General features: G+C 36.1%; 1 protein-coding gene across 2 annotated transcripts in view; it reads right to left on the reverse strand.

Annotated features, from left to right (window-relative positions):
• LOC119790862 (cGMP-dependent protein kinase 1) overlaps positions 1-14,893 on the reverse strand; it is a 121,529-nt gene that overhangs the window by 65,445 nt on the left and 41,191 nt on the right. For both annotated transcript variants that reach the window (XM_038296594.1, XM_038296593.1), the window contains exon 3: positions 13,560-13,673. In XM_038296594.1, the coding sequence (XP_038152522.1) occupies positions 13,560-13,673 (114 nt within the window). The remainder of the gene's footprint in view (positions 1-13,559; positions 13,674-14,893) is intronic.

The raw sequence follows: 14,893 nt of genomic DNA on the forward strand, positions 1-14,893 counted from the left end.
GGGATTTGAAGCCAAAGCCATCCCTCCTCTTTGTTGTCAATCATGCATTTTCTAATTAGAAAGTTGTTTCTTTAAAGAAAATAGACCAGTTGCTTCAAAATAGTCCTATTACAGAAACCTGATCATCATCCATACATGATGGGCCTCCTTTTTAAGAGATCATAAATAAACAAATATATATGTTTTTGTCAGGTAGATTTTGAAACAAAATGCAAAGGCCAACTGTTTTATAGTTTGACGATTATTTAAAATTCAACAGACAATAAATATATTTTACATTTAGGTTGATGCTAAAATATATATATTTTTTCCCCTCCTATCAACCTTCTCACTATATGTTTTGACATGCTTTCCACAGAACAGTTTTTTACTTTGAAATATTGTTCCTGTGTGCAATTAAATTTGTTTACTACCACCTTTTGATATGTTTCAACGGCTTTTTAACTTATTTGTATTCAGGTAGCCCTACGACAGAAAACTAAATCGACAGGATGCAGAGAGCCATCTACAGCGGCTAAACGTCCCTTAATGGAAAGATTCCAGTGCATATTATCTCATTAACCTTTTGTTTTTGTCCCATGAGAGAAGAATAAAAGTTTATAAGAAAAGATGTTGCACCTGCAGGCCTGTTTTCTATATTACTGCTATCTGAAGCTGCCTCTGCGGGTATTTTAACCTTTCAAGTTGTCTGAAGCCTCAGAAGAGAATCTTGCTCCAGGCTCACACCTGCGTTCCACCTAAGAACTGGGACATAAGCAGCAGGGCCTCCGTATTCCCACTACTTAAAAATCCCCCCCAAAATATTACCTAAATCACAAGAAGAGGTAGCAACGTTACACTTTGGAAACCGATGACAGAAAAAGTTCACTTCAAAGTGACTTAAAACATTGGGGGGAGAAATCAGCTGCAATCCTCACCATCTTACCAAACTGTTTTTCTTTTTGCTTTGCAAGCTAGCAACAGTGCTACCATGGCAGCCATGGAAACGGAGTGGATTTCTTTCCAACTTCGTCCCACTGGATTTCCATCTGCCACATCTATTGTTTCCATCTTCTCCTCTCTATTCTAGTGGTTTTTATGGTTATCAGCTGAAATCCTTTCTCCCATGACAGTTATAATCCTAAACTTCTGCATGTATAATATGAAGAAAAAAAAGTAGTGGTTTAATTTTTACAAAACCCTTTTCTTTCAACTCTTTATTGAACATCTGATGCAAAAACATGTTCCAATTAGTCCTTTAAGCAATTATTTTTATAGTTCCTTTTCTCTCTTTAAAATTCAATTACAACTACTTTAATGTTATCTGGAATCCTTCTCTGTCTTTCTAATTGCTTGTTAGTGTGGCTCAAGAATCCAGCCAATTACCAATTTTATAGATGTATTATTATCTTTTAATGTGTTCATAGGTCCTCAGCCCCTCATTTCACTAAAACATGTCTGAACTTATGATTAGGGTTGGCTTTTTAAAACTAAAAAAGAAAATGTTTCCTAATTGCTTAAACTTCTTTAATTTGTGTCAAACCTGATCTTAAAGTGTTTACAGACCAATAACCCAACTGATTATGGGATGGAGCAAGATTAAGCCCAATGAGTTTATATTTATTAATTTATCACTAAAAATATAACACCCAATAAATCAAGAATTGCTTCACAGTTATCAAGAATAAAGAAAAAATATTACATTCAGTTAAAATCTACTCTCAGGGGTTGCATGGTAGCACAGTTTGTAGAACTCTTGCTTTGCAGCAAGATTCCTGGTCCAGGGTATTTCTGTGTGGAGTTGTATGTTCCCCCCTTGTATGGGTGGGTTTTCATCGGGTACTCTGGCTTCCTCCCACAGTCCAAAAACATGACTGTTGGGCTTCTCTAAATATCCATCCATCCATTTCCTGTCACGCTTATCCCAAGCGGGGTCATGAGGGGTGCTGATGCCTATCTCCAGCGAGAGGCAGAGTAGACCCTGGAAAGATCGCCATTACCTGAGAGAACCCTTGCATGCTCAGGAAGAACATCCAAACTCCATGCAGAAAGACCCCAGGCCCAGAATTGAACCCAGAGCCTTCTTGCTGCAAGGCAGCAGTGCTACCCACTGCACCACTGAGCAGCCCTCTTCTCTAAATAATTGAATGATTAAATAAAAATATTAAATATATAGATCGATATATCGATCTACTTTCCTTCCATCCATCTTCTTCTGCTTATCCGGAATCGGGTCCCGGGGGTAGCAGCTTCAGTCAGGAGGCCCAGACGTCCCTCTCCCCAGCCACTTGGGCCAGCTCCTCTGGGGGAATCCCAAGGCGGTCCCAGGCCAGCCGAGAAACATAGTCCCTCCAGCATGTCCTGGGTCTCCCCCTGGGCCTCCTCCCAGTGGGACGTGCCTGGAACACCTCACCAGGGAGACATCCAGGAGGCATCCTAATCAGACCTGAGCCACCTCAACACCTCTCGATGTGGAGGAGCAGCGGCTCTACTCTGAGTCCTCCCTGGATGACTGGGCTCCTCACCCTATGTCTAAGGGAGAGCCTGGACACACTACCAAGAAAACTAATTTCAGCCGCTTGTATCTGGGATCTCGTTCTTTCAGTCATGACCCAAAGCTCATGGCCATACATGTGGGTAGGAACGTAGATCGACAGGTACTGTAAATCGATTCTTTTTGGCCCAGCTCTCTCTGCACAACTTCATAAGACTAAAGGAAATTAATTAAATTGCTATGCCTGATTTTTTTTTTTTGTGAACTAAAAAACTTAAATTGTAATTTTTGTAAATTAAATTTGTTTACTACTTATAAACATAACTTTACTTTTCATGAGGCTAACAGAGTTTTAGTTTTTTGCTCTTATGTATCACTGTATTACTTTGGGAAATTAAACTTTGGGTTTTTTAAGAAAATCACCAAAAATATTATGACTAATTGTATACAATGAATCTAAATCATATCGGAATCACTTTATAAACTAAATTGATGAAACACACAACATTTTCAATGAAATTGAATGCTTTTAAAGAGAATTGGTCCACTGAATTAGGCTTCTGTGTTCATAGATAATTAAGCATCATAACTAGCATTCTAATTAAAAAGCAAGAAAATATTTCCAAGAACGTATGTACAGTATTAGTACTAATAGGGAAAGCAGACTTATGATAGATATAGAAGGAAGATAACTATCCCAAAAGAGAACGGAGGACTATTATCAGATCTCAATGCAGACTATTTCTTAATGAAGGCAGAACGTAACCTATATTCAGCAAAGTTGAGATCAAACAAAGACATTACAAAATCTTCTGTACACGAAAATAGGACATCATAATCAAGTGGAAAGAAATACATATACTTAGCAAAAATTAAATATTAATTTAGCCTCTAAAAGTCATTGTTGCTACCACGATTTCCAATGTCAGGTTGTCTCCACACATATCATTTAAGAGGAAGGCTATAAAGTTCCATTTTGGCCTTATTTGACCATAAAAAACTTTTATGGTTTATGGCATACTACAAAGTGGACATTTTCTAGTTTCTGTAAAGGCAAGACTGGCAACGAATGCAATAACAACCTTTATCCTTTGGAAATATTTGGATTGTCTTCTTGTCAACATATGCATGATGGTTTTTTCAGCCATTAATTTATCCATTTTCTATCCTTGGTTGTCTGTGTGGGGTTTCAGAGCGAGGTGGTGCCTACTGCCAACGGCCATTAAGTGAGAGGCAGGGTACAACATTGACAAGTCACCTGTCTATTCTAGAGCAGCATAGAGACTCAGAGACAAACAACCATAAAGACACACACCTAAGGGTGATCTAGAGAGATCAGTTAACAATATGTTATTGGACTGTAGGAGAAGTGCATCCAAGAGAACTGAACCAATAAATGCAACAGCCCTGTTGCATGTATGGCTCTTGGGCAACATGAAAATTTTAACAGATTTCACTTTGCTCATGTTAATGATGTATATTTTTCATTCTCCAGGGTTACCTGTGGAGTACCTCAGTGCTAGAGTCAAATCTCTTTACTATATATATGTTCCCTATCGGTAGAATTAGTAGACAGCATGGGATTCATTTCCACTGTTAAACTGCTGATACTCAGCTATATCCTCATCCTCACATATGAAGCCTTAAATGGCCATGTACTGTGTTATATCAGAGATCTGATTGTTCCTTATGTTCCTAACAGACCACTTTGCTCTCAATCTGCAGGTTTCCTATTGGTTCCTAGAATTTCTAAAAGTAGGATGGGAGGCAGATCTTTTAGTAATCAGGCTCCTCTCCTGTGAAGCCAACTACCAGTTTTAGTCAGTGAGGCAGACACCCTGTCTACTTTTAGGGCTAGGCTTAAAACATTCTTTTTTGATAAAGCTTATAGTTAGAGTGGCTCAGGTTATCCTGAGCTAACTCTATAGTTATGCTGCTATAGACTTAGATTACTGGAGGACATAGGGACCCCTTTTCACCATTCTGCTTCATTCTTTCTCTATTCTCCCAATCTGCATAACATCTGTATGTGTTAGTCCAATCTCTAATATTATGCTCTCTCTGCTTTTTCTCATTATAGCAACTTCTCATCTGATCTCTTCCTGTTTGGCTAGGACACCATCTTGGAACTTTGGCAGGCCGTTTTGACATTTATTAGCTTGATTGAATATGTAATCCAGATGTCTAAAACGCATCTTCCTTGTCAAAATTAACATTTAAGATGTCTAAAATAACATTCTTCCTATCTAAAATAAACATTCCAGATTCCTATTCATATGTATTGGACTTTTGCTTCCAATGATAAAAATGATAAGGATTCATTCTGATTTCAGATCTTCATAATAGAGTTACTGCTAGTCATAATTACTATTTCAGATATCAAAAATGAAATACAACATTACAGATTTCCAGAAATCCAATTCTTAAAATCTAAAATATATTTCTTAGTAGAAATATAATTACAGAAATCAACTACTGATTTTTGGACTAGTTAAATTAGAATTCCAGATATCAAAATTTTAATAATGCCTAACTAAAATTTAGTTTTAGATGTCAGAAATTATATTTTAGATATCTAAAATCTTTTCTTCATTCTTGATATCTGAAATAAAAATTAAGAACAGTAACAAACGGATTACAGAGACATTCATTTTAGAATGGAGTAATGTTATTTTGGATATCTGAAATTAACGGCCCAATACACATGAATAGGGAAAAGTGACGTCATTTGGTGTAGTAAGAATAACATTTCAGATATCTGAAATATTAATTTTAGATACGAGAAATACTATTAAGGATATCTGCAATACAAACACTGCGATGGACTGGCGACCAGTCCAGCATGTACCCCGCCTCTCGCCCGTAGACAGCTGGAGATAGGCATCAGCACCCCTCGCGACTCCACTAGGGATAAAGCGTGTCAGAAAATGGATTGATGGATGGAAATACAAGCAAATATATGTTACTAGTACAAATTTGATTCCAGAGTACTTAAAATTGTATTTCTAATGGTAGAAATTTAATTAGTGATATCTAAAATACAATTCTGATTGGTGTATTGTAATTGTGACAACGTAGAATGCTTTAGTGCTATCTATAATAGAAAATCGACTAGTCAGCCTGCCTACTTTATGTTAAAATGGCACCCTATTTCTTTTTTGAATGTTAGTCAAAATATGTTTTATAGTTTCTAAAGGCGGAATGAACTACCTGTGCTCCGCAACTGCTGCGCATAGGTGCCAGCAGAGGCTGATTGAAGCCAAAATAAAAGGAGCCTGGATGGAGGAAAGGGCGGAGCCAATCCTGCAGGTGATAGAGACGGACACGCTGCTAAACGAGGGGCAGGTGGGATCTGCATGATACTCTGATCAAGACGGAGTGCTACTTACAGGCATGGACCACTGCCCTGACTGTGTGATCCTACCAGTATTCTCTGCCTGGCGTGCGGAATCACCTGCCCCTCGCTCGGCACTATGTCCGTCTCTATCACCTGCGGGGTCAGCTCCCCTCTCCTTCCATCTAGGCCCCTTTTATTTTGGCTTCAATCAGCCCCTGCTGACACCTGTGCGCAGAATTTGAAGAATCTCTTGCTGAAATCTGGGTCCGCTGCCGTGATTCATCACAAAATGTTTACATTTCTTTGTACAATACATGATTTTTCTTTGAAGGACGTATTGTTTTGTCTGTGTGCCATAGATTTCTTTTGTATTTTATTTTATCTATTAATATTTTTCAGTTGAATGGACTATAATGCATGCACTTTCATCTATGCCCTTGTCTCAATAATTTTATAAATATAATCTAATATAGCTATTATTAATATAATATTATTAATATAAAAAAAGCTTATTAATAACATTGATATTCATATTTAGGCTATGTTCATTTCAATATGTTTTAATTTGTTTTTTTGGCCCTTGATAAATTTCACTTTGACATCCCTGTTGTAGACCTTAAACCTCGAAAATCAAAACTTAGTCAGGCAACTTCCAGATTTATAATGATGAGTCACTGATGAGAAGCAACCTGCATATCGCTAAAAGAAGGCCTGCTCATGACCTGTCTGGTCATCAGTAGAGGGAAATAAAAATCTTTCATCATAATGAGAATTCACATTAGTCAGTAGACTGAGCACCTGGGATCATTATGAAAAACAAAATGCCACTTTCAGATGAATGTTGACGCTGAGCATATGAGCTACAAATATATATTGCTTTGCACAGATACAGTATTCATGTAATATGTCTCTGCATCTGGCCATCAGTGATTTTAATTCCCTGTTGATGAATGTTCCTTTATAACACTGTTGATTTTGACTGATGACAACAATAACAGATATCATGTTTTCAATTAACTGATAATGATATGCGTCTACTATAATTTCAAAATAAAGGTGGATTTTATGAAGGTATTTTGATTTGATTTAATGGAATTACATTTTTTATTATAGTTTCTCTAATGTTTTTTTTTTGCTGTTCTCGAAAAGTTTGGATCAGTACCTGCAAACCTTTTTAGTAAATGTTAGTTCAAAGATAACCCATTTCCACAGTCTTTCCAGCAACCCAGTACCAAAAAGGGAACTATTCGCTAGGGTGCAGAGCACATAACCCTCACTGGGAATCTGCAATATAGACAAAAATAGGGCAGGCAATACTGAGCCCGAATTTTTGTATTGCTTGAAATAAAGACAACAGAAGCTTCAGTTTGTATCTCGATGTATGAAATGCCGCATAAATAACTTAATCCACACATAGACAGCTAGAAAAGTACACTGGGATGTTTGAATGCTTCTCAACTAAACTTAGGATTTTTTTTTGAAAAATTCTGCAAAAAAACATTGGTAGACACAACAATGATTTATGACATTGTCATGGTTTACAAGCTAAAACCTTTTTAGACAAGGTATTAAATCCTCTTAGAGATTAAGCCATAGACATGATTTTCCATTACTGCCATAAAGATGGAGCATACAAGATACAATCTTTCTCAATGATTTTGTTTTCAGTTCCTGGCACTTCAATTACTTTCTTAAAGCTGACTAGTCTAAAAATAAAACCAACCCAACAGTCATTTATAGGCTGTGCTACTGAAGAGTAATTGTATTTGTCTGCCTTGTGTGTGTCTGCCCCATGTTGTGAAGCTATATTTATATGTGCAAGGCGCATGCATAAATTTCGTAACATCACTGTGTAAACTAAGGGTTGAATTACTTGTGACGCATATTATTCAGCACAAGTCTCTTGTTGTGATCAACATTGTCACAGTATAAAGCGCTGTCATTATTCTTTGTTATTCTGATAGCAGTTTACACACGCTGGAGTATTACAATACTAACATGACTTTTGGATGTTGCACTGCTTAAGGATATCAATGCTGTTAGGCTATTTATGCATGTTTAAATGCAGCAACTGACACTCAAGAGCTGATATGGTTGTCCAACAATTATACTCTCCGTCCTGCAACAACAAAATTAGGTATTATTCATAAAAAAAAAGACGTTTTAAAATTAGACATGTTTTGCTTTAATTTTGCCAGAATAAAATAATTTTTTTAACTTTCACAGGAGGGTAGTTATAGTTATTAATTTCTTCTAAAAAATTTTGTTTTTTCTATTTTCTCAATCCAAAGGTACAGAGATCCATTATAATGAAACGTTTCACATGCTGATTTACAGATTTGAACTGAAAGACTTAAAAAATTATGCATTGATTTCAATATTAGCATCTCATTATGAACACAAAAGTATTTTAAGCACATAACATATTGCTATTAATTTCCAGACTGATATGCCATGTATATATATAAGTCTGGTGTATCCATATCTCAAAGTTTGCTTTTCTGCCTGATTGATTGTGAAGTCTATGTTACATGAAATAGATATTTCTTTCCGCCAACAAGGCATCTAGATGTGACCTGTATTCCGTCGAGACATACAATTTAAATAACTCTTAAGCTGCTACATCAGAATTTTTTTTTCAGTGTGTACCTCCTCTAGTAAACAATTAAGTAGTAAATTCAGATGGCAAGGTTTGTTTTAAAAGTTTTTTTTATGATGTGTAAACTGATGTGAGGAATTCTCACACATCATAGTATGAGTAAAAAAATGACTTGAGAGAATCTGTATGTAAGCATTTTTGTATTGCTCAACAGGACAAAGTAAAGGAAAACTGATGGAATGCATAATTTCTCTAATTACAAACAATTTTGTTTTGTTTTTTTATTTGTCCATCCTAGCAAGGATATAACTTCCAAGCATATTTCTTTGTCATTTCTAAGTGCTTCTTTCGGGCACTTTGCTGAATAATATTTCAATATGCAACCCGGTTCTTACATATTTCTATATCTTAACCTGATAAGAATGTTTTTATCTCTAAAATACAAACTATCAATGTCCCCTTCCTTTTTTTTTCTAGACAACAGCAGAAAATTTTAGTCTCCAGCTTTTCGATGTTGGTTTCTCATTTTGTTGTCACTGCTGTCCTTTTATTTATTGTGCATTTTTCTCTTGCTGCGGCCATTTTCTTCCACATGCATCTTGAGCAAGCATCTATCTGTTTGCTGCCATCTAGAAATAATACGATACAGCTTTTATGTTAAAATAGCTCTTCTGAGTCTCAGATGGCATGTCAAATATTACCTCAATTGCCATGTCTGTACATACTAAATACCAAAAGAGGTCATAGCTTCACACTTAAGTTTATATCTGGAAACTAAAAATATGCAACACATTGACTAGAGGAGCATTATAGGGACACCAAACAGCCTTGAAGGTACAGTGCTGCTTATAATGTCTGTGTGAATTATTTGAAAGACTTGTTTCTTTAGGGAGATTGAAAACAAAGCAAATGCTGGGACATAAAGTTATTAAAAGGATGAAAAGGAAGGGACAGGATATATCCTTGTCAATTCCCCTCAGGAAAATTTCATTATGCAAATAAGATATTTAAGGTAAATTCAACCAATCCTTGCATTATGTGGATCAAGTTAAAATTTTGTGGAATCCCTTAAACAGTTTGCAGCAACAAGAAGATCTTACAAATTGACTGCAAAAAAAAAAAAAAAGTATTTTATTTTATTTTGTTCAGGTCCTTTAAAAGGGAGCTACTGATTTTACTTGTTGTTTGTGGTATATATTAGTTTTTTCCTGAACAAACCTCTCCTTACATGAGATACAATATTTTAACATGCCTTATTTATTTTCAGCTGTAAAACAACATACATAAATGTTTGGTTACTTCTATCCAATGCCATCTATTTAAAGATAAAAAAACATTTACTTTGTAAGTGTCAGAAGTATAATAAGAAGTGGTTCTTGAGTCACCCTGTTGTGTTGAGAATTAACTTCAAACTACTTTCTTTCCAGGCAAACAATAATAATGATGCATCAGACACTTTAAAATCACTTGTATGGCAGCACTTTGGGCACCTCACAGAGGGCTTCACAATCATAGCAATATCAGTACAATACATTATTATTATAAAGGATAGGAAATTTATTTTATGTCTTGTTGATCTGCATTTCTCAAGCCAATAATGCACTACTCAAAGAAAAATAAAGGGAACACTCAAATACCTCATTCATTCTGAATGAATTGAATATTCTCATTGAATAATTTGTTCTGTAAAGAGTTGAATGTGCAAAATCACACAAAAATCCATCCAGGTCGCAAGGCAACACAAAGACACACAACCATGCACACACACACTCACACCTAAGGTCAAGTTGTAGAAGCCAGTTAACCTAACAGTCATGCTTTTGGATTATGGGAGGAAGTACCCGGGGAGAACCCACTGAACACTACGCTGATACATCAAACCGTGCCACCAACATTCAAAAGTGACCAAAACATCAGCCAGAAAGCATACGTACTGAGGATTGGTGTGTGGTCCCCACATGCACAACCACTGCTTTTTTGAGTGTGTCTTGCTAATTGCCATTGTCACAAAACTGTGTGAAATTGATTGTCAATCAGTGTTGCTTTCTAAGTGGACAGTTTGATTTTACAAATTTAATTCATTTAATTTAAGTCATATTGTGTTTTTTATGTCCCTTTATTTTTTTCAAGTAGTTTACACTAAGGGCCTGATCTTAAGGTGTTCGCATTTTAAAACATGTGCAAATGTATTTCTACGTTCCAAACACATCTTTGAAGAACATGCAAACTGATTTACACTTGAAATTCAGCAGACAGTGTGTGCAAACTTTTGTGGGTGTGGGTGTGTGTGTGTCTTCATCAATTTTTAGATCAACTATCAAATACCAAACCAACATTTATGGAAGAGAATATACAAATGTAAACATTTACAATGTGCAAAGCGATTTTCCGGATCTGAATCTCAACTGCGTCTGCAGGTTTTTTTTTAACCACCTCAGAAATTAAGGTGCAAACTGACAGTCAAAAATACCTGCAGTCATTTTGGCAACAAAGAAGGAATTGATTCAGAACCAGACAACAGAGAGAGATTCTGCGAGGATGTATATTTAGGCCATCAAAAAGAACAATAGTAGAACAATATAAATAAATAAAAGATTTCTCTGAAGTCTGTGAAGTTGGGTAATATCAACATAGGCCATAAGGATGCCAAAGAGACCTTTTCTTCTTTTATTTAACAAAGCAGGATCCTTCATTATAACCATTGATCCCAGCAAGTGGTGGGGGAGATCAACAGACTATGACTACTCTCTCTCATTTGATGATATTCATTTATGATACTACTACACTTTTCTTTTGTTATGTTCATCACTTTGCTTTTTACTTTTGTTTCTGTTTGTTTTGTTTGTAGCACTTGGAAATAGTTAGCTATGTAAAGTTCTCATGTTCTCTTTCTTTTAAAACCACTCTTAACTACTTATAGAAAACACAAGCTGCTCCTTTTCATGGGGTAGAACCAGATGGATTTATGCATTTAATATTTGCCCATCAGTCTTTGTAGATCAGCCACAACACACCTGCTTATTTATTTATTTTAAATTTTAAGAAACAAAAACTTTTACGTAAAACTTATCTGCTCTCATTTGGAGTCTTGGAGCCCTGAGTTTATATAATCAGTGCTGATGTCTGAACTCAATATTATTGTGGATGTGAAAAAAATACAGAGGAGTGGAATGGTGTAAGAGTGGGTTTATCACTACTGCAACTTTGTAAGACCAAATAGCCCTATTTTTAATCTATCTAAGGATATATTGTGGTGTCCTGCACCAAACAAAAGGGTTAGCTCATACATTTTTTTAACCAGATCAAAATCTAAAATAATTAAGCTAGTCAAATTTCAACAAAGAATTTTTACTTTATGGCCATTATTTTATTGGTCATCACTAATAATAAAGAGCTATATGTATGTGCCTAAGGACCTGATTGGAAATTGGTAAACATTTAACGGCAGTGTGTTTACTGGTAAAACCTGGATTTGAATCTTCCACACTGGCAAACATTATAGATGCTTCTCTAACCTTCTTTTGTATGTAGACACATGGTTTTCACAAAACTTTGTTAAAAGCTCTTCTTTTGTTCATATAAGCCAAATGTTGTTTATCATCTCTTCTTGAGATTTTTGGACGTTACATTCCTAAGAAAAGCCTCAACTCAACACAAAGGTCGTCATCCAAATTCTAAAGATATAATTACTGATAGAAGGAACCTCGGTGAGGGAGCTTATTCTATGTGATTAAAATTAACTGGGGTTACATCCTCCTACAGAGCTGCATGCTTCGATTAAATTAAACTGCTTGATTGGAATGTGAGTCTCTGTAAGCACTACTAGCTGGATGATTTTCATTAGAGACTATCACCTTTAATAGCCACGTTGGCAGCTGAATTCCTTGGTACATTCATGTGTAGCGACATGCATTAAAGTAAAGACAGTCATCCTAAGAGACAGAGCCAGTGACCCTGTTAAACCAAACACACTTCTGCCTGCGTAGACAATTACATCATTTGTTCCATGCATGGGTTTTTATTGAAGCAAGGCAGGAAGTATGAACCATGGGCTGGTAGATGGGCAAAATAAAACACAAAAGAGAAATCCAGACGCTCTGTCGCCAGTGGGAAGGGGAATATTTTATCCCGTAAGAGTTGGCTCATCTCCCTGTGGATACATGTTGCCATGGTAACTAGAGGCAGGAGTTTTGTTGGTTTATCTGATCTGTAGGACTCTGGAAGGGTCAGCACGGTCTAGCGAGTTTCCAGCCGTCAAGTGGTTGAACCTGTGTTCTCCACAATTTAACCCATCGTAACATGAGAATACAGACTACTAGAGTCCTATATATATATATATATATATATATATATATATATATATATATATATGACTCTAGTAGTCTGTATCCTCATGTTAGGATGAGAACACGAGAATACATATAAATATATATGTAGACATATGTATGTAGACATATACCTTCAGTACACACGAGGACTAAATGCAGGTCATCCAAATGATACAGAATGTTCTCCAACTCCAACTCACATTATCTTACCTTTCTCCATTTGTCGTAATTGGAGTTGCATTCAAGCACACAAAATTTTTTTCACCCACTAGACCATATATCACTTTATCTCACCTTCAGTCTATTTATTATTCCACCCAAACACAAATTTTGTTCCTATTTCCTGCCTCACAGAAACACACATATTTTATCTTGACATGTGATCTTACGAGCTTTTGAAAGTGTGTAATCCACCATCTGTCTTGTCCTTTCTCAGTGTCATCTCTTTACTCTATCAGGCTGACTATTCAAATTGCTAGTCTGATGGACTACCTACTCACCCACTGCATCTCTCTGAGTTGGAGCTTTGATACATGAAAGAGCAGAGGCAGTAAACCTTGACATTCAACTCACTCTAGGTCTGTTAGCACACTTGCTACAGCTGAAGTGATGTGAAAACTCCCTGGTGATGAACAGCGTTTGATAACTAAGAAACAATACCACACACACATTTTTACTGTGACGGACTTTAGGTATTTTACTATGAGTCTCCACATTTCAGGAAATGTGTGTGCAAAAGACATTATGTTTCACCTTGGTAACGTTGGACATTCAACACAGTCTTTCATGTGGAAATGTTTAAAGGTGTCTGTAAAAACTCACTTTTGACAGTGGCCGTCCTGGTGCAGTTGTAGAGAATAGCCAGCTCTCCAAACACTTTTCCTGGCCCCATGGTGCAGAGCTTCAAGCTTTCTTTTGTCACCTCCACCTTACCATCTAAAACAGATAGACAAATGCAAAAAAAAAAGAGTTCAGCTTGCATGTTTCATTAGCCAAGTTAATCACTTAATTTACTTTATGCATTAAAACTTTACCTGTGATTATTTGGATATTATTATATTATAAAAGTGTGTATTTGGTTATTATTGCTTCTGAGAGTATTAACGTTCAGTGGTATTCTTAAAGTGGACTAGATTTTCATCTTAAATTTTAATTTCTGTATTCCCAAAACTATTACCCCTCTTGTAAAGTTTGGTTCAAATTTGTTCACATGGCTACCGTAAATCTTTTATAAACATTTCCATTCGATCTCTCGAATCTGCTCTCAATGCATAAGTGGGAACGTGTAAGAAGCCCCATCTTAAGTTTGGAAGAGGGTGTTCTTATGAAAATGATCAGATATGGGAATACATTTTTTCACCACTGACAGGAAAGTGGTTGATTTATAGATGGGTGAAGATAATAAAAAAAAAAATCTTGGGAAAAAAGTTCTTTATGAATGGAACAAGAAGACTAAACATACAACCTGGACTACAGATACATTTTTTTGATCCAAGTATATTTGCGTTGTATAACATCCAATCAAAATCTGGACCTCAAGCAAACTCAAACCCTGTCAAACCTTAACCACTGGTGTTCAATAATCTTTTGTTACAACCTAAATGAGTTTTTTTACGTGAAAATGCATGCTGCTTTTTACATGCAAACTAAAAGAGACATTCATAAATAATTATCTTACAATGGATAGTAAAATTCTTCCTGAGGGCCAAACCTAAAAACCTACACGAGGATACGTACAGTATATAACCAGATAAATTGTAAACTGTTTTGGCTCTACTCCAATCTATGACTGGCTCACACAGTTGGGACTTCATCTTACTACAGGTATATGCATGTTTCCACCCCAAACTATAAGAAGCTCATTACTTGTATCTGTTTGTTGTTGTCATTGCATTCAGATAAGCTTCTACTAGGGTGAATACTTTTCTGCTAACACCATAGTAAAAGCACTGTAAGGCTGACCCAAAGAGCGAAGCCTAGAATATAACAATTACAGCCTACTTTAATCGGTCCAATAGAAGTTGGAGTACAGTGAGTAAAATGTACAGTTTGAAAAGTTGTCCTCAGAAACCATATCCTCATTTTCATGAGATGCAAAATGAAAAACTCCCCCAGGAGTCAGTACCTTTTTTATTCCTTATGTTTTCTTTTTGCGA

The sequence above is a fragment of the Cyprinodon tularosa genome, unplaced genomic scaffold (genome assembly GCF_016077235.1).
Source record: "Cyprinodon tularosa strain WSP-4 unplaced genomic scaffold, ASM1607723v1 ctg372, whole genome shotgun sequence".
In the NCBI taxonomy this organism is placed as follows: domain Eukaryota; kingdom Metazoa; phylum Chordata; class Actinopteri; order Cyprinodontiformes; family Cyprinodontidae; genus Cyprinodon; species Cyprinodon tularosa.